Genomic DNA, 20105 nt, shown 5'->3' with positions numbered 1-20105 from the left:
GATCAGTGGCGCGGATACTATGTTTGTTTCTGGCTCGCGCACAGCCTTCACTCAGACGCGCGTTTCAATCCGTTGTGGAGACTCTCTATTCGTTCCGGTGAAATTAGAAAACAAAAAGCACAAAAAAGTGTCCCTGCCTGATATACAACCACTGAAAAACATAATCGGTTTTGATGAGAAAAAAAAAAGAAAAAAAACTATATGAGTGCGGATTAGAACTCAGAACCTCTGACACGCTTGGCAAAAATTCTACCCCTGGACCACTTAAATAGAGCTCGGGCGTAGACGTTATAGAATGATGCATTGTGGGTAACGGCGGCCATTTTAGAGGCAACGCAGAAGCGTTCGGAATAAAGTAATAGCAGAGAATGTCTAATATGGCGAGAAGTTTCACTCTCAGTACACTTCCGGCTTTTGAACTGGTTGCAGTTCCACTCTGATTCCATATGAGGGCGCTCACAGGACGAGTGCAGAATGAATGGAGGTCTATGGCGCTATACCAATAAAAATCCACTTTTCTCAGGATATAATTTTTTTTCTAGTAATTTGAATGTTGTATTCGAAAGGAGATGCAAATAAATTACACATTGCTGGGTGTTAGATTTTTTTGAGTCACTTATTTGCTTTAAAAACTCTTTTAAAGTGTCAATGACGTCATACACATCGTACGACCAGATACTGCTTCACGGCAATCCTTCACTCACTCTGGTGCGTTCGCGCTCTGCACTTTCTTTTCACTCGAGGCATCGACAACACAGCTGACACAGGTAAACACACGTGCTAGAAGAGTTTTTGTTTTGTTTGTTTCTGGTCCCGCTGCGGATGGCACTATGCCATCAAGCGGTATCTCTGGTCGTAATCAGTCCTTCACTGACCAATCAGCGTTCATTAGCAGAATGCTAGCGTGTTATGGGCAACAACAACTCAACCTGTAAGAAATCAAAAGGACATAAGTACTCGTTTATTCAACTTTCGACCTAAAACCCATGTTGAACTTGCAAAATCTACAATCAGATCTGAGATTTCTCAACGGCAATCGGGTGAGAGAGACAAATTTAGCCGTCTAGCCCCATTGACTCCCATTCATTTTGCACTCATGGCGATCGCCCCCAGTGGAACTCTGGTGGTACTACAACCAAAATTCGGTACAATAGAGCTTAATAGGGAGTGGGCAGGCTCTCCGTAGACGGGCTCTGGTAATAGAGTAGCCCAGGGGTTCCCAAACTTTTCCATGCCAAGGCCCCCCAAATACCACTAGGTTCTGGCCAAGGCCCCCCGTATTGAACCCATCGACAATACTATGGCACGGCACATGTAGAAATAAATAAATAAAACATCTAGGTGAACATCAGATTATGTGATGGTGTTTGATACCAGCCAATCAGAAAGATGAGATGCACCGATTACAATTTTCAAGGCAGATTCCGATTTTTCATTGAGTTTGACCTGCCGATACAGATTTTAGCCGATTCTGATTTCATTTTTTCTAACCACTTTACAGCACACACAAATATTTATTTTATATATATATATATATATATATATATATATATATATATAATAAAACACCACTTTTACCCAAACTGGTTAATAAAAACAAGTTTAAATGGATACATTCTCTATAAATATTTTTGTCTTCATTTTATTTTCTGACATAGCCTACTCCTTGTTAAAACACACTATACATGCAAATTATGTGCATTTTTTTGAGTGAAATCATATTTATTTTGTCCATCAAAAGTGTGCTTTCACTTTAACTGAGCGTGAGCAGCGCTACAAAAATAGACTTGGCGTCGAAACTGCTGCTCATGCGACGCTCCTGCTTGACGCTCACGCGCTGCTCCAGCTCGCGGTGTGAATGCACTCACTGAACATGCACGCCGAAAAAAATTCGCGCTGCTCACGCGCCGCTCGCGGTCTGAAACGGCCGTAATTCACAAGGTTGCCTACATGTGCGTTCTGTGTGCATGTGTGATGTTGATGTTGCGCGATGTTATTCATGCGGCGCCCGAGTGCATTTGAATCGGCATATGTCAGACTGAAAATCACTGAAAATCGGCCAATTCTTGTCACTAGCCGATCAATCAGATATCAGATAGGCTATGCAACAAATTATTATAATGTTTTTTCATAACAATACTCATATTAGCAAATATTTATTTTTAACGTTTTTTAACTTTTTTTTTTCCAACTTGCTGCGGCCCCCCTGGCGCCCCCTGCGGCCCCCACTTTGAAAACCCCTGGCGTAGCCGACCGGTCTCCAACAATCGTTCGCACCGTGAACCAAGCATCAGTGGTGACACACACACACACTTGTCAGATTCTGTGAGCTACGAAGCTTGTCTATGTGGGTTTGTTACACTTCAGGAGTTATTTATTATACGTGCAATAATCCACTGTTTTCGTCCGGTTGGCGACCAGCGGCGACCCAAGCCATATAGGGAAAACTAATATGATTTATGAGGCGTTTGCCCTGTCGATCATGAGACCGATTACAGCAGTTCACAATACAGCAATACTGAACCATTTTCCAAAAAATAACCTAAATTAATGACCAAATGATCAACGTTACCTACTGCCTACTATACGCTACTATACAGTACATCTACTTCCGTACCGTGATTCCCACAATGCATTGCGGCGTGACGCAACGATCCCGAGCTCTATACACGCTTAATTTCGTCGGATCAACATATAATAGGCCTCATTGAACGACCACTTAAACCCAATCAATGTACTAGCCTATTTAAATCGATTGCTGGACATCGTAGTGTTATATCTGTTTTATGATTAAGCATTGTGTTCCCCCCCGCACCCGCAGTGTCCCACCCACTTTTTAAAACAAAGTTACGCCACTGCATACACGCAAGGGCTACAAAACTAACATTTTTATTTAAAACATTGTCTTACATGCAAGCGACGCGCGACTCGGCGCGAGCATCATCCCGCTGTCTCTTCTTTTTTCTTTTTCCCGCCCCCGACTCTTGGTGCTTTTCGACGCGATGTCTGAGGTCGGTGTCTGCCAAATTTGACATTGATTGAGGCATAATCGAACAGACCACTGGGAGGTGGGGAGGGGGGGCACCAGAGGGAGACTGGCACAGGAGATTCACCTTTTTCTCGACTAATTTGGTCTAGGCCTATATTACTTTTGTATTGCTTTTGTATATTAACATGCTTTAGACATATTTTATTTGTTAAATACTAGTAGCCTATTGTGATGATTTTTCACGACCCAGATTTTTTGGTGCCCCCACAAGCACTTGGTGCCCTACGCGCAGTGCGTGATGTGCGTGTGCGGAGCGCCGGCCCTGACTGGCAGAGTGTAAGTGTGACCCACGAGGTTCTCTGAGCACAGTGTGTGACGTTAACGGTGGGCAGTGTCAGTGTCGGCCCAATGTTTCAGGGAGGAACTGCGACGCCTGTGCCCCGGCCACCTACCAGTTTGGACCTTCGGGATGTAGACGTTAGTGAACACTACACATATGCACAACAACACAACACCAACATATCCATTTAGCATAGAATAACATTAACGCCGTATCTCTCCGTTCACTTTCTCATCAGCGTGTGACTGCAACCCGCTGGGCTCTCAGAATCTTTTCTGCCACCCCACCACGGGCCAGTGTTTATGTGTGCCAGGGGCATATGGGCGCCAGTGTGGCAACTGTAAGCCCAACCACTGGGGCTTCCCTCACTGCAACCCCTGCTCCTGTAACGGGAACAGCGAACAGTGCCACCCGCTTACAGGCGAATGTCTGAACTGCAGGGATCACACCACAGGCCACAAATGTGAGAGGTAAGAGAGGATAACAGGTTTGATACATATTATTTTGCATAGGACTTCACCATGGGCTAATGTGCTCTAATTCTTGAGTAATTAAAAAATAAAAACACTTGTGTTTGTCACGGTTTGGGTTTTGTTTTTGTCCCTGGTTCTTGTCATGTGATTCTGTTTGTCATGTGATCCTGCCATGTATCTTGTCATTGGTTAATCGTCTGATTATTATTCACAGGTGTCCCTTGTCTTGTCGTTAGTCTTGTGTATTTAAGCCCTCATGTTTGCCCTGTGTCTTTGTCTAGTATTGAATGTTTCTAGCTGTGATTATGCCATGTCCAGGTTCTTGTTTTGAGTTACCAGTTTACAGCCTTTGTTTGATTTTGTTTATTATAATTAAAGTTGCATTTGGGTCCGCTCCATCTTGCCTTCAGAGGATTCATTCGTTACAGAATACTAGACCAAAATATGGACCCAGTAACTAAACTCTGCTCTATCTTCCAGGATGGCCACCCCATAGAGGACTATGTGGGTGAGTTTGTGGCTTGTTGCCACCTGGCCCCGCTGGACGACAGGGAACTTAAAGATTGTTTTTGGATGGGACTGGATCAGGATGTGAGTCTTTATTTGCCTGAGGTTGACCCGAGATGGACTCTAGCTCAATATATAGATTTTGTTTTGCTATTTTGTTGGTCTCCCTTCACAGTGGGCGAAGCTGAGCCCACTCAGCCCGTCAGCTCTGTCGAGCCCAGTAAACTAGAGCTCCGTAACCACCCTGGATCAGACGCTGGGATCATCTGGCCCAGAGCCCGCAAGCTGGTGTCGAATAGCGCCGATCTGTCGTCAAAAATGTTCGACCCAGCCCTTATGTCTGTCAGGGGGGGCCTTCAAGTATGCTACTCCAGCTGAACCAGAGTCAGTCACCAGCACTAGCGACCCTGCACTTCACGTCAGTCCTGCCGAGCCAGAGCTTCACGTCAGTCCTGCTGAGCCGTCCAGTCCAGAGCTTCCTTCACCGCTGGTCCCGTCCAGCACAGAGCCTTCACCGCTGGTCCCGTCCAGCACAGAGCTTTCACCGCTGGTCCCGTCCAGCACAGAGCCTTCGCCGCTGGTCCCGTCCAGCTCAGAGCCCTCTTCGCCGCTGGTTCCGCCCAGTTCAGAGCCCTCTTTGCCGCTGGTCCTGTCCAGCTCAACGCCCTCTTCACAGCTGGTCCTGTCCAGCTCAGAGCCCTCTTCACAGCTGGTCCTGTCCAGCTCAGAGCCCTCTTCGCCGCTGGTCCTGCCCAGCACAGAACCCTCTTCGCCGCTGGTCCTGCCCAGCTCAAAGTCCTCTTCGCCACTGGTCCTGCCCAGCTCAAAGCCCTCTTCATCGCTGGCTCAGGACTCCATACTACGGAGCCTCCCCAAGAAAATTTTGGGGGAGGGCAATACGCCTCTGGACCAGTCCGTTTCGCCAGGGCCATCCGAAGGGTCGTCTCCGCCATGGCCACCCGATGGTTCGTCTCCGCCGTGGCCGCCCGAGGGGTCTTCTCCGCCGTGGCCGCCCGAGGGGTCTTCTCCGCCATGGCCACCTGAAGGGTTGTCTCCACCCGGGTCGCCTGCACAGCCTGCCCCGCCCTGGTCGCCTGCACAGCCTGATCCGCCCTGGCCTCCAGTCCTGCTACAGTCTCCAGGCCCTCTGCTGCTCCACGGGCCTGGCCCTCCATCCCGCCCCCGAGACCGCCTCCGCTTCACCGCCCTCCTGAACTTTTTTGTTGTTGTTTTTATGGGCGTCAGGAGCCGCCCATAGGGGGGGGGCTATGTCACGGTTTGGGTTTTGTTTTTGTTCCTGGTTCTTGTCATGTGATTCTGTTTGTCATGTGATCCTGCCATGTATCTTGTCATTGGTTAATCGTCTGATTATTATTCACAGGTGTCCCTTGTCTTGTCGTTAGTCTTGTGTATTTAAGCCCTCATGTTTGCCCTGTGTCTTTGTCTAGTATTGAATGTTTCTAGCTGTGATTATGCCATGTCCAGGTTCTTGTTTTGAGTTACCAGTTTACAGCCTTTGTTTGATTTTGTTTATTATAATTAAAGTTGCATTTGGGTCCGCTCCATCTTGCCTTCAGAGGATTCATTCGTTACAGTGTTTTTCTTGAAACCCTCTGTTCCAGGTGTGAAAGTGGTTATCACCGTAATGCATTGTTGGAGCCGTGTCGCCCTTGTATGTGCCCTAGCGGACCTGGAAGCGGAATGCAGTTCGCTGAGAGCTGTTACCAAAACCCCAACTCTTTCCAAATGGTCTGTGTCTGCAGCTCAGGCTACAAAGGTAAATGCATCAGTTGGAGAAATGAACAAAATAGAAACAATTTCTTAAATGTCTCACATAAAACACTTCTCACTCCAACTCCACGTTCTAGGACCTAAGTGTGAGGAATGTGCCTCTGGTTATCATGGTAACCCTCAGGTACCAGGAGGACGGTGCAACCCATGTCAGTGTAACGGAAATATTAACATGCAGGACCCCGAATCATGCGACACCCGCACTGGTGCCTGTCTCAAATGCCTGTTTCACACCGATGGCAATGCGTGCCAGCACTGTAGACGTGGTTACTATGGAGACGCCCGTACACAGAAGTGCAGGAGTGAGTATGCAGTGTAAACAAGCGCATTACTGCACTCCATCTGATTGGCTGCATGTATGCGCATGCAGTGTGTATTTGTCCTTTCCTCCATTACGTCCTTTCTTCTGTGAAATACAAAAGAAGGTCTTTTTGAAGAACGTTTTTGTCCATACAATGAAAGTCAATGGGGTCCAAACAACATTGGACTCCACTGACTTGAGATATTCTTCATAATATTTTTGCTTGTGTTCCACTGAAGAAATTTAAATTTTCAACCTAATTGAAAGTTTAGCAATATAGTTATACACTTCATGTATGCATGTTTTTTTTCTTCAAATATCCGCAAGGCCTTTTTTGTATCGTTTTGTACTCAGGATGTATGTGCCATCTTGTGGGAAGTTCCAGGCACAGCTGTGTTGATGGCCTGTGTGAGTGTGACAGGGTTAGCGGGCAGTGCCCATGCCTGCCTGGTGTGGAGGGTCAGACCTGTGACTGTTGTGCCCCCAACACATGGAACATCAACAGTGGCAAAGGATGCCAACCTTGCCAGTGCCACCCAGACCACTCCTACAGTTCCTCCTGCGACTTGGTATAAACACAAACACCTACATTTATCACACCAAGTTCATGACAAAATCAGTCATAAATCAAGTTTAATTATCCACTTGTCTCAGCTGTCAGGTCAGTGTTCCTGTAAGGCTGGTTTTGGAGGCAGGACATGTGAGGAGTGCAGGGAACTGTTCTGGGGAAATCCTGAGGTCCAGTGCCACGGTGAGTTTGCACTGCGTCATCGAAACTGTCCCACGCCGTGGGTCATGTGAGTGGAGTCCGAATACTGCTGCACTAATATTTGTGCAACACTCCCCAGACAGCAACATAGTGTCAGCCCACATCTGGCCCACATCTGGTACTTTTGGATTCCACGTGTACCAGATGTGGGCCGGATCTGGGCCGACACCATATTGCTGTCACATTTTTATCCTCAATTTCGTGGCGCACGTGTACGTCCTAAATAGCAGAGTTTTCTTCAGAACAATGCTGAAAAGTGAATGGATGGAAAAACCTAGATGAAAATAAATATCCCAAAATACGGAAAAATAAAATCCCTAAGAGCTACAACTTTCCTTTTCATTTCTATTTTGATTCTGTTTCTCAGGAAATGTTTTCTTGAACACATTAAATGGAAACGATGCTTTATTCGCAAATAGATTTTTTGTGATATTGCGATAAATTAAATCTGCAACTTAAATTTCTCATGCATTTGTTAACATGACCTGAATGCCAAGTGGAGATTTCTGACCAGACTTGACCAATTTGTCATGTAGCAATGATGAAAAGTTGTGCATTATAGATTTTTTGAAAGATAGTTTCTTTTGAAAATTAAGATTTTGTTCTCTTGAACAAACTAAATGGAAATGCTGATTTATTCACAAATTGTTTGAAGTGAAGATGTCAGACCAGATTTAACCAGTTAATAAATTTAACAAAAAATGGCACATGAAGAGCAGAATCAATACCCAATCTATACCTGATATCTGTATAAAAAAAGAAAAAAAAAAAAATGAGAGCAGTGTAAATACGGCCTAGAACACATTAACCACACACAAATAAACTAACACAGGGAAATAACACTCTACCAATGCTGATTTGCACCTCTACTCAGCTAACGTGTTTACCTTATTTTCGAGAATTCCAGAAAGTCTTCATGCTCTGATATTATTTCAGAGAAATCCCTGATATCTTGGCCCGCAGTTGATTTTCTTGTGATTTAGTTCTATTTAATGTATTCCTTATTCTTCCATCTGCTTTACTCATATACATGATAGCATCCAAAGACTCGGATGAAATCCTCCAATACAAGGTTAAAATGTTACCAGACAATGTTTCTGTGGTATGCTGACAAAGTTTCCCTTTTGAGATTCGGCTGCTACAAACAAACACTCGCACACAGCGCAAATAAACTCCCGGAATGTTTGGAAACTGGTTGGAAAGTATATACAAAAGTGTATATTTCTGCCAGTGTGATTTATGCAATTCTCTCTGAAATTCTTCAGAGACCCAGAGTTTATTTGAATAAGGGTCTGCTGTTACTTTAAACATAAGTGTGTGAGATTGTTCTTGTTGAACTAGAAACCAAAACAAACTCTATCTCTCTTTATCTCTTTCCCTGCTTTTAATCTTTCTGGTGCTTACGCACTTATGTGAAACATCATACGCTTCAAGTGAATTTGAATGGTTTGGGAATAAAAACTGCGTCTACATGCACAATCTTCGCTTCGGTCAAATAAACACCTTAATCTGTGTTCTTTTGGCAGAGGGACAGATTAGACGAAACCTGAAATACACCTAAAATTGAATGTTTATGTTTCGAGGTCAAGAGCCAAGAAGATTCCAGTATAGAGATAAACAAGCTCTAATCATCCCAAAAAGAAAAAAAATCCAACTTTTAAACTTGCCATGATGTTCCAAAGGAATCCTCTGAACACAACTCTTATGAATTAAACACAAGGTCACATTTCATCCAAATGACAAGCAGGAAGAGAATATAAAATTATGTTCTGCATAAAGAAAATAAAAGTCATTTTAGATCCATTAAGATTCTTTTTGCATTGTGACATTATTGTCTTAAACACATTTACTAATGAGTTTATTCTCAGTGACAACTCTTATCAGATTTGCATTACTGTACACAATTTCAAAATATAATTATAAGTAAAAAAACAAAATCAGTTTCCAATTTAATTATTAAAATATATATTTCTTGAATATATAAGCTGTTTTTTTCCACCTAGTATATCATGCGTGGGAATAAACAGATGTTTTCTCACACATTCCAGCACACACACACACGCATACAAGAATTCACTGTCCCTTCCAGCACCCACATCCAAGATATTAAATCATATGAAGAATTTTGGCACCATTTCATTTTTTAAAATCAATTGTGCATGTTTGTGTTCCAGCATGTGACTGTGACCCACAAGGCATTGCCACTCAGCAGTGTAATAAGATGTCTGGCGAGTGTGTGTGCGTAGAGGGCGTGGCCGGGCGAAGGTGTGACTCGTGTGGGCGTGGCTACGTTGGGACCTTTCCTGATTGCGAGGCGTGTCATCAGTGTTTTCACGAATGGGATGTAAATGTGGGAGAGCTGACCAATCACACGCAGAGGCTGGTGAACACAGTAGAGGATATGAAAGAGACGGGCGTGGCCACGCCCTATAAAGACATCATATCGAGTCTGGAGGATGAAACCAGACAGCTCAGAGAGATACTGGAAGACGACAAGGTTCAACAAGCTCTCACAAACACACAGAGGATGCTGCAGCAAGCTAAGTATGTATAACATATCCACATGCATATCACTCCATTGTTTTCCTTTTTATATACTCTCTTTTAAAGTGAATTTATTCATCCTCATGTCATTCCAAACGCATATGATTTTCTTTCTTCTCTGAAGTAGAGTGCAACAGTCTGGTTGCAGAAGTTAAAATCCCATTCTTTTTCTCCATAAGGAAATTGATTTTTACAGATTTTACAACATTAAAGACAGTTTTAAAATCTTTATGGGAAAAAAACTTCTGATATTAACTTCACTGGAAAAAGTGGGCCACTGTTGCGCTCTATATGCATCTCTGTAAAGGAGTTGTTTTGTTGAATGTTCACGCTGCTCTTTTCCATACAGTGAAAGTATTTATGGTGACAGCATCATAAAAGCCATCATCATAGGTCACATATACAACATTATAAAAAAATATTGTCAGATACAAATATTTTTAGCCAAAAATGAAGGCTTGAGGGTTTAACCTGGACCACCTTGTAGTGCTGTGACAGTGTGAAGAAATTACAACAAAAAATATTATTAAAGAATATTATTCTAATATTAATTGTATTATTAGTAACAGTTATATATATAATTTATTTAATCAATATTTTATTTATTTAAATAATATTTTAATTAATTATTATTTATTGCTATTTTAATTATTTAATCTACATTTTTCATAATTAGCCTGCATGTCTGACATTTAAAAAAAATAGTCTTGAAATCTGCTTTTTTTACACTTCTTCTAGCAAGAATGCAATAATGTATCTTATGTAAACAACTACCAAGATTGGGGTTAGGTAAACCCAAAACCAATCAGACATCCCACCAACTAGTTGGTTTTAAAAATACATATAAAGCTGCATATACTTAAAGGGACACTTCACCCATTTGCATTAAGCTTTGCATTGTTAGAAACCCAGTCATACTATTGAATGGTCGTGCAACACTCTCTCATTTTCCCCTGAGACGGGAGAAATCCGTTATTTACCTCTTACACTTCCTCCTACAATGACGCAAAAATCGTCATTTTGCGTCATTGTAGGAGGAAGTGTAAGAGGGGGGGATTTCTGTTGAGACTACAAGCACTAGTTCCTCATCTTTCCCAGGGGGCAGGAACCGCTCACGCAACAGACCTATTACAGATCAGTGGGTGGGACTTTACTCTCTGAAACTGAAAGCAATATCCTCCATCTTGTTTGAAGCTAAGCTAACAGATGCTGTGGAGACAGATGTAAAGTTATGACAATAGCGGAGGAGAGTGCTCAATATGATATAGAGGAAGAGGATTTCGGAAGTCTGATGCTTGAATCAGGTGTTTGTGGCTACCTTTACAAGCCGGATTATAGCGAAGAGCAGCCGAGGCAGAAGACCTGCCTGCCACGGACGAGGAGCCCGGACTGGCTCGAGTTAGGGCGGACTGGTGGCGCCGGTGATCTCACTATGCAACTCATAGACTGTCAGATGCAACTACGAACACAGAGATAGAGTCCGTCTGCGGCAAAGAATTTCAACGATGACAATTTCTCCTGGACGAAATCTCTGAATCAGACGAGGACACGGACGTTTGTGTTGTGAAATGAAGCTAGCGCAAGTTCTGCCAGGAAGACTCAATCGTTCGCGTCATTAATTACCTCCTCATCTATCCAATTATATCACTTACTGTAGCTTAAAAGGGCAGCGCTTACACATGTCTGAGTTCGCAGATGCTGTCACTCCAGTAACTCAACTGCTAGCGACAGTAGCCGACCAAACATGTCTCAGGATAACCAATCCATTTGTGACTACTCAGATTCAGACGATTTCGTTCAGCCATCCCCTTCTGCTACACGCCGGAGTACCCGAATTCAATGCCGCACCTCTTCGTGGGCGAGCTGCTCTTCTGAACTCATATTAAACGCTCTCGAGGACGCCGGCATCCCTGCTAGCGAAGGAATTTCTAGAGAAGATCTTCTGCTCTTGGCCCAGAACACACTGGGCAATCCTCCTGCATCTACTTCTCCACATCCAGACGCCGCCACAACCTCTGCTCAACCGAAAAAAGCCAGCAGAAAAAGATCTGCAAAATCTACACCTCGTTCAGCTAAAAGGACATCATTACCGGATCAAGAGATATCTCCTTCTCAAATCGCCGACCCACCCGATACTAATCTGCTGCTCCTTTCCGCAGTTCAAAACCTATCCCAAACGGTCAAAGGATTACAGTCCAAGATGACAGATTTTGAAAACTCTCTCTTCAACCCTGACAGCAGCCCAGATCCCGCTACAACTCGGCCCTCTTTCTCCGGTAATATTTCAGCAAGCTTACCTTCTACATCGACCTCTCTGCCCGCTCCTCTTCTCAGGATCCAGCCGTCATTCCAAAACGTCTCAGCTTCACCGGCTTCTCCCAGTTTTAATCTCTCCTCATCTACACCAGCTCAAGCTTTCGGTAGGCGTTTCGTTCCTCCCGCCGCCGCTACAGTCTCTCCACATCTCAGGTCAAATATTATCCAAGACCTTCAGACGGCTCTGCCCCGCAGCCAACAAGGATCCAACACCCTGCCCTCCCCTGTCAGCCACAACGTTATACTAGAAGATTTGCTTTGCTCAGCCAGACTTTACATGTCTAAAGGCGTTGCTCCATCGACTCTCAAAGCTTATACTTCTGCCTGGTATTCGTTTTCAATGTTTTGTTTAGCCTTTCAACTTCCTTTATTCCCTATTTTGATTTCGACAGTTTGCTCCTTTCTCGCGTTTAATTTCGACAAACGAAATTTAAAAATCTCTTCCATTCGTAGATTACTCGCAGGTGTTCAATTCTACGCCAAATATTATAACCCCGATTCTCCTAGCCTATTCACCGCTACTCCTATTCGCCTCATGCTCAAAGGTATGGCTAAAACTTCTATCGTGTCCCCTGACAAAAGGCTGCCTTTGACGTTACCTTTAATTCATAGGTTAATCATTGCAGTTCGCAACGGCCTCTTTTCCAAATATATCAACACTCTGCTAGAAGCTGTATTTCTTACAGCTTTCTACGGCTTTATGCGTCCAGGAGAATTTACTTCACCAACCAATACATTCGATCCAGCACGCGGTCTTTCCTTTTCAGACTTACAATTCTTTCCTAATTTTTTCACACTCTTTCTTAAACATTCCAAGAATGACTCTAAAGGCTCTGGCATTACTTTAACTATCTCTAAAATCAGTAGCGATTTCTGCCCCTTCTCCTCAATGACTAAATTCCTAAAAATCCGTCTCAGACATTCTGCTAGTTCTCCCCTCTTCATTCTACCCAACGGAGCACCTCTCTCTCAAAACCGGTTCAAGTTCCATCTCAACTCCGTTCTCAAAAGCTGCAGCTTATCTCCTTCTCAATTCACCGGACATTCCTTCAGAATTGGAGCTGCCACTACAGCAGCCGAGCGCGGCATCTCTACAGCAGCTATCAAAATCTTGGGCAGGTGGTCCTCCTCGGCTTTCGAGTCCTACATAAGACCAGATTTAAAATCCATCCTCGAAGCCCAGCAAGCTCTCCAGTCTTGATCTAGGTAAATTCCTATTTATCTACTGGTGGTGGTGTTTTTGCCAAAGCAGATTGGCATTCTATGATCGTATGGCTAGCTACTAAACCAAGATGGCCGTGGGTTTCACGTCTGTTTAAACAGTTGTTACATGTTATGGTTTCAAGTGGCTGCGGCCCAAGTGTACTACCAAGTGGCTGTGGCCCACGTGTTCTATCAAAGGACGGCCTGCGGCCTATGTGTCCTCTCAAAAGATGGCCTGCGGCCTACGTGCTCTATCAAAGGACGGCCTGCGGCCTATGTGTCCTCTCAAAAGATGGCCTGCGGCCTATGTGTTCCATCAAGGACGGGCTGCGGCCATGTGTTCTATTAAAGGACGGCTGTGGCCATGTGTCCTATCAAAAGATGGCCTGTGGCCCATGTGTTTTATCAAAAGATGGCCTGTGGCCCATGCGTTTTATCAAAAGACGGCCTGTGGCCCATGTGTCCTATCAAAAGATGGCCTGTGGCCCATGTGTCCTATCAAAAGATGGCCTGTGGCCCATGTGTTCTTTCAAAAGATGGCCTGTGGCCCATGTGTTCTATCAAAAGACGGCTCGTGCTCATAGGTCCATCTAAAGGCGGTTCTGTTTTATGCGTGCAACCAAGGATACCAGCAGCATATGTCCATGTATCTCGAAAGTTGATATATATTTTCTTATTATAAATAAAATAATATGTTAGAACCACGACGGCAGTGGCTTATTCGATATAATCAAGGATGGTACTCGTCTAAATCTAATGTTTTTTTGTTTTTTTTTCTCTCTCTCTCTTCCTTTCTTATCTATGTTAGGAACTTCAGGATTCACGGCCGGTGAGTTAATTAAAAAATATATGTATATATAAAAAAAAAAAAAAAAAAAAAAAAAACTTTTTTTGGGGGGGTGGGCCCCGTTCCGGCGGATCCTTAATTCCACCTATCTTTGGGGGTGAGCGGCGCCCCCGCCTTCGTCTTCAGGCGGGACTCGCAGATTCAGTACCCTCTGAATGCGAGTTATGAACGGGGCCTACGCCAAAGAACCTGATTGCTTGCTGAGCTCCTAAATAAATGTTATTGTTACAGTATTAATTCTCCCGAGTCTTTCTGGTAGAAATGAAGCTAGCGCAAGTTCTGCCAGGAAGACTCAATCGTTCGCGTCATTAATTACCTCCTCATCTATCCAATTATATCACTTACTGTAGCTTAAAAGGGCAGCGCTTACACATGTCTGAGTTCGCAGATGCTGTCACTCCAGTACCTCCATCCTCCCCGCCTCCACCAAGATGGGATCTTTCCTCCAACTCCTCTACTCAACCAAGCTGGGTCCTCCCTCTATCAACCCCAACACCATCAGTCAGGCTATCCCTTCCATCCTGAAGACTTCAGATGTCTTTTCCTCCATCCACCCCACCACCACCAGATGGCCCCTTTCCTTACTCCGCCGGGGGGTGAGCGGCGCCCCCGCCTTCGTCTTCAGGCGGGACTCGCAGATTCAGTACCCTCTGAATGCGAGTTATGAACGGGGCCTACGCCAAAGAACCTGATTGCTTGCTGAGCTCCTAAATAAATGTTATTGTTACAGTATTAATTCTCCCGAGTCTTTCTGGTAGAACTATCCTAGTTTCGCACCGCATATGTTCTGACTGAACATCCAGGTACCATGCAATAATTCACCTTTTCGAAAGAAATACAAACGAGGAGTAATGCACTAATGAGTTCGCCAACTAACTAGACATTTCGTGTGAATGTGAAATTAATTTCAAGCTCTGGTGGTAGCTAGCCTTGTAGACGGAAGAGTGATTTCTCTTATAGGCAGATATGCGCTTTCTGGATTAGTGGGAGTGGCTTGCGGAGCTGTGCAATGTGGTGCATTGTGGGAGTTGTTGTCTTTCATACAAATGCGTCCTGAAGTTATTTTTTGTCTTTCCTCGGTCACAAAGGCACCAAATTCAAAATTTATTTTACATATCGACTACATATATGACCCACTTTAAATAAAAAACAATGTTCAAATGGGTGAAATGCCCCTTTAAAATTAACACACCATTCATATTCATTCCAACAACAACAACAACAAAACAACAACAGTGTGAATGGAAAATGGAGTCCCAGTCACAAACTTCTTTCAAGACCAGGGACAGTTCTTTTTCACACTGTTTACTTTAATACACTTGGATTTCTTTCTCCTGATCTTAGTGAGACAGCATCAGTTCTGAGAAAGTCTATGGACCGATTTGAAACAGATCTGGAGAAAGTATCTGCTGACCATCAGGAGGCCTTGGAGAACCTGGAAATTCTGACCAAAGAGGCCCAAAACCTACAAGAGATCTCCTCTGACAAACAGCGGCGGGTTCTGAACATAAAAAATTCAGACGCCAGAGGTGAGTCAGGCACACAAACATACTGGTTTAAATTCAACACATGCATGGTGTGTCAGAAGTGTGTGTTGATCATCTCCCGTAGGTGCGGCTGACAGCATCAGAGAGTATTACAGGGAATCTGGCGGGGCGGAGCTTCGTGTCAATCAAGCCGTCTCTGACTCGAGAAGTACGGTCAATGAGTCTGCCTGGCTGAGGAAAGCTGCAGAAGCCAAGCTAGACGCCACAGAGAGAGAGTTTAACCTCAAACATCAGCTGCATATACAGAGGCTGGACAAAATCGGATCTGAACTGGACTCCACAGAACTTTCACGATTAAACCGTCAGGTAAATAAATGACGTTTTTAAAAAATGAGTAGTCAGTTGGTTATTTGAATGGCTAATCAGTTGGTTAAAGGGATATTTCACCGCTGGAAAGATGAACGTGTATTTAAATTGGGTCATTTATGTAGTAGAAATGTGAAATTATTTTAGAAGTTGGTGCCTTCTAGACTGAGAAAAGACAGAAAATGTATTTTTGGCTCATGTGGATGAAAGACAACAACTCCCAGAATGCACTTGCTTCGCTGCCCTACGAGGACACTCCCAAGCCACACCTACCGGTTACAGAGGGCAGTATCGGAAGAAATGATGCAACTAGGCTACTAGTTGACTCAAAACTGAAAAGACGCCGTTTTATCGTGAGATCCCCCTATGGGCGGGTTGAAAACATGCGGAACGAGCTCCTACGACTGGCTGTAGTCTCTCGCCTCTGGACAAAAAAGCCTCCGATGACACTAAATTACGATTTTTGCGTCATCAGAGTTTTTTTTCAGACACACAATACAGAAATCTCTCATCTCAGGGGGACATGAGGGAGGGAAGCACGGTCATTCGAAAATACTACCCGGTTTCTACTGATACAAAGCTTAATGCTAATCGGTGAAGTATCCCTTTTAGCCAGTGGTTCTCTTAAACACAGCCTGAGAAATATTAGAAAAAATCCAAACAATGTGCTCATTATTTTAATGTATTAAAGCTATATTCTCCTGGGTTATAATATCAGATGTGTAAATGTGTGTGTAGGTGTGCGGAGGGGTGTCAGTTCTTGATGGTTGCGGTGACTGTGGTGGTCTAGGCTGTGTGAGCGAGGATGGCGTGACCCAGTGTGGTGGAGAAGGATGCGAGACTATTGTGACCCAATCTCAAGAGGCCTTGAAGAAAGCCAAAAACTTAGACCAAGAGGTCCTGCACGCTTTAAGAGAGGTGGACAAGCTAAACAAGATGGTAGGTATTCACAACAATATTAATTATCCTAACTTACTCATTTATTTAAATTCATGTAGCCTACACATTATCATTCAAAAGTTTGGGGTCAGTAAGAATTTTTATTTTTATTTGCAAGAAATTTGTATTTTTATTCAGCAAAGACACATTAAATTGATCAAAAGTGACAATAAAGGCTTTTACATCATTGCAAAAAAATCTGTTTCAAATAAATGCTGTTCTTTAGAAACTTATATTCATCAAATAATCCTGAAATAAATGTATCTTGGTTTTCACAAAAATATTAAGTAGCACAGCTGTTTTCAACATTGATTATAGTAAGAAATGTTTCTTGAGCAGCAAATAATCATATCAGAATGATTTCTGAAGGATCATGTGACACTGAAGACTGGAGTAATGATGCTGAAAATTCAGCTTTGCGTCACAGGAGTAAAATGGTTAAATATATTCAAATAGAAAACAGTTATATTAAAATGTAATCATATTTATTTTGCAATATTAGTGTTTTTACTGTATTTTTAATTAATTTAATGCAGCATTGGTGAGTTTTTTTAAAACATAAAAAAATATTTAAAAATATATATATATTTGCATGTTGGACTCCAGCAGGGCTGCCCTTTGTCGCCGGTTCTGTTCATAATTTTTATGGACAGAATTTCTAGGCGCAGCCAGGGGCCGGAGGGGGTCAGGTTTGGGGACCACACGTTTTCATCTCTGCTCTTTGCGGATGATGTTGTCGTGTTGGCCTCATCAAACCAGGACCTCCAGCATGCGCTGGGACGGTTTGCAGCCGAGTGTGAAGCGGCTGGGATGAAAATCAGCACCTCCAAATCCGAGGCCATGGTTCTCAGTCGGAAAAGGGTGGTTTGCCCGCTTCAGGTTGGTGGAGAGCTCCTGCCTCAAGTGGAGGAGTTCAAGTATCTTGGGGTCTTGTTCACGAGTGAGGGAAGGATGGAACGGGAGATTGACAGGCGGATCGGTGCAGCTTCTGCAGTAATGCGGTCCCTGTACCGGTCTGTCGTGGTGAAGAAGGAGCTGAGCCGCAAGGCGAAGCTCTCGATTTACCGGTCAATCTACGTTCCTACTCTCACCTATGGTCATGAGCTGTGGGTCATGACCAAAAGGACAAGATCCCGGATACAAGCGGCCGAAATGAGCTTTCTCCGTAGGGTGGCTGGGCGATCCCTTAGAGATAGGGTGAGAAGCTCGGTCACTCGGGAGGAGCTCAGAGTAGAGCCGCTGCTCCTCCACATCGAGAGGGGTCAGTTGAGGTGGCTCGGGCATCTTTTCCGGATGCCTCCTGGACGCCTTCCCGGGAAGGTGTTCCGGGCATGTCCCACCGGGAGGAGACCCCGGGGAAGACCTAGGACACGCTGGAGAGACTATGTCTCCCGGCTGGCCTGGGAACGCCTCGGTGTCCCCCCGGAAGAGCTGGAGGAAGTGTCTAGGGAGAGGGAAGTCTGGGCATCCCTGCTTAGACTGCTGCCCCCGCGACCCGGTCCCGGATAAGCGGTAGAAGATGGATGGATGGATGGATGGATGACAAACATTTAATAGAGCCTATTAAGTGCAAGAATTTATATTAAAATCTATATTATTTGATGGAAATAATGTGAGTGAATCTTCAAAAATAAAAGGGGAATTTGACAATAATAAGAGGATTAAGCCAACAAAGTAGCTCCTCACCAATTGCAGATTTAACTAAAATATAGTTAGGGAGTTGATAATCTGTATTGTCAAATACTAGAAATAAAAGTATATATATATAAGGGATGCACCGGTACCACTTTTTTCAGAGACGAGTCCAACATACATAGCCTACACACACATTGTGGCCCCCTATTTTAACATGGGACCCCCCCAACAAAAATTATTCTGGCTATGCCACTGGCTTGCAGAAGAGCAGAGCGCAGATGGAAAAAGGATAAGCTACAATTAGTGTCCTATGCGACAGTCTTTAATTTCTTAGATAATAGTCCTAGGACCCTGTTTATTATCTTAAATTCTGTTTTTAATCCTATAGGCAATGTCTACAGAATTTTACTGAATCTGTCAATGGGTGTGAACATTTCTTGAGATTCTTCATGGATAAAATAGCAGCAATTAGTTAGACTATTTCACCTTCAATTGTTGATCCTGCTGATCCTCTGATGCCACCAAGTTCTTAAATTATTTTGAGCCAACTACTATGCCTTATTTAATGGATATAGTTGCCAAGCTGAAGCCTACCACTTCTTCTCTTGGCATTTTTCCTACCCATTTTTTTAAAACAGATATTCGATAGTGTTGGGACATGGGTCCTATCAACTGTAAACAAAAGCCTTCTCTCTGGTTCTGTTACAGCTCATTGTAAACATGCCATGGTGAGTAAATGCCAAATTTGTACACTGCTGTTTTATTTCATTTTAGACCTATTTTAAATGTACCTTTTATAGCTAAGATCCTAGAGAAAGCTGTATTATTACATATACAGTTTCATGGGGATGCGAACAGCATCCATATTTCATATTCTCACATCCTCATATTTCTAAGAAGTACATAAAAAAGTAGACTGAAAGTACACTTTCCTTTTTTTAGTTTAAAATAAGTATACTAATAGCACAATCTGCAATCTAGCACAATTCTCAATCTGTCACACTCTGATTGCTGCTTGTTTGCTGAGCACCCATTTCTTCTTTCCTTTGATTGGTCTGCTATTTAGTCTCATCTGTTTCATTGCAAGATTATTTTCTCATGTCTGCTCATGCTTCCTATTCACTCTAGTCCAGAGGTTTTTAATCCTGTTCTTTTGGACCCACTTGGGGACCTGAGCCAGGAGACTTACATTAAAGGGGTGGTTGATTATGATTTCACTTTTCTAATAAAGTCACAATTAAAAAAAAATCAAACAATATGGATCATAAATTCCATATCTCTGTTACTTACTTTGTGGAGAAGAGAAGATGAGTATCCTAAACTGAACAGAGCTGCTCACACTACATGTTCTGTTAAACTAAAATGAGAAAAATACATGATTGTTAGGAAATGATTGTGATTGATTTATAGACATTTTAATAACTGTTGAGGGTATGTTGACAGTCTGTGTAGTAACTGTAGTCGAATAGCTGAGCTCCAGAAAATCAGAGGAGGCTTTGACAGTTACAGATTTGAAAAAACAAAAAAGCAGGAATAAAGAACCCTAAACTCTAACACAAAGAGCCATTTCAGCATATGAATGGTTCTTCAGGAAGATA

At 43.4% G+C, this 20105-nt stretch overlaps 1 protein-coding gene and 1 long non-coding RNA gene across 2 annotated transcripts in view; both read left to right on the top strand.

Moving 5' to 3' along the window:
* Positions 1-830: 830 nt before the first annotated feature.
* The window catches only part of LOC311082184 (laminin subunit beta-1-like), a gene marked incomplete at its 5' end in the record, with an annotated part of 162848 nt that continues 143573 nt past the window's right edge, over positions 831-20105 (top strand). The window contains 11 exons of the mRNA XM_084112923.1: positions 831-843; positions 3323-3466; positions 3568-3799; positions 5932-6086; positions 6178-6402; positions 6756-6970; positions 7056-7152; positions 9345-9714; positions 15425-15609; positions 15692-15933; positions 16672-16872. Coding sequence (XP_083969049.1) covers positions 831-843; positions 3323-3466; positions 3568-3799; positions 5932-6086; positions 6178-6402; positions 6756-6970; positions 7056-7152; positions 9345-9714; positions 15425-15609; positions 15692-15933; positions 16672-16872 — 2079 coding nt within the window. The remainder of the gene's footprint in view (positions 844-3322; positions 3467-3567; positions 3800-5931; positions 6087-6177; positions 6403-6755; positions 6971-7055; positions 7153-9344; positions 9715-15424; positions 15610-15691; positions 15934-16671; positions 16873-20105) is intronic.
* LOC311081230 lies at positions 11287-14812 on the top strand. The gene is made up of 3 exons (XR_014605837.1): positions 11287-13236; positions 14042-14062; positions 14469-14812. It is a non-coding gene; the product is annotated as an uncharacterized lncRNA (long non-coding RNA).

The sequence above is a fragment of the Abramis brama genome (genome assembly GCF_963993115.1).
Source record: "Abramis brama genome assembly, chromosome: 4".
Taxonomy (NCBI): Eukaryota; Metazoa; Chordata; class Actinopteri; order Cypriniformes; family Leuciscidae; genus Abramis; species Abramis brama.
This window is presented reverse-complemented; position numbering and strand designations above follow the sequence as displayed.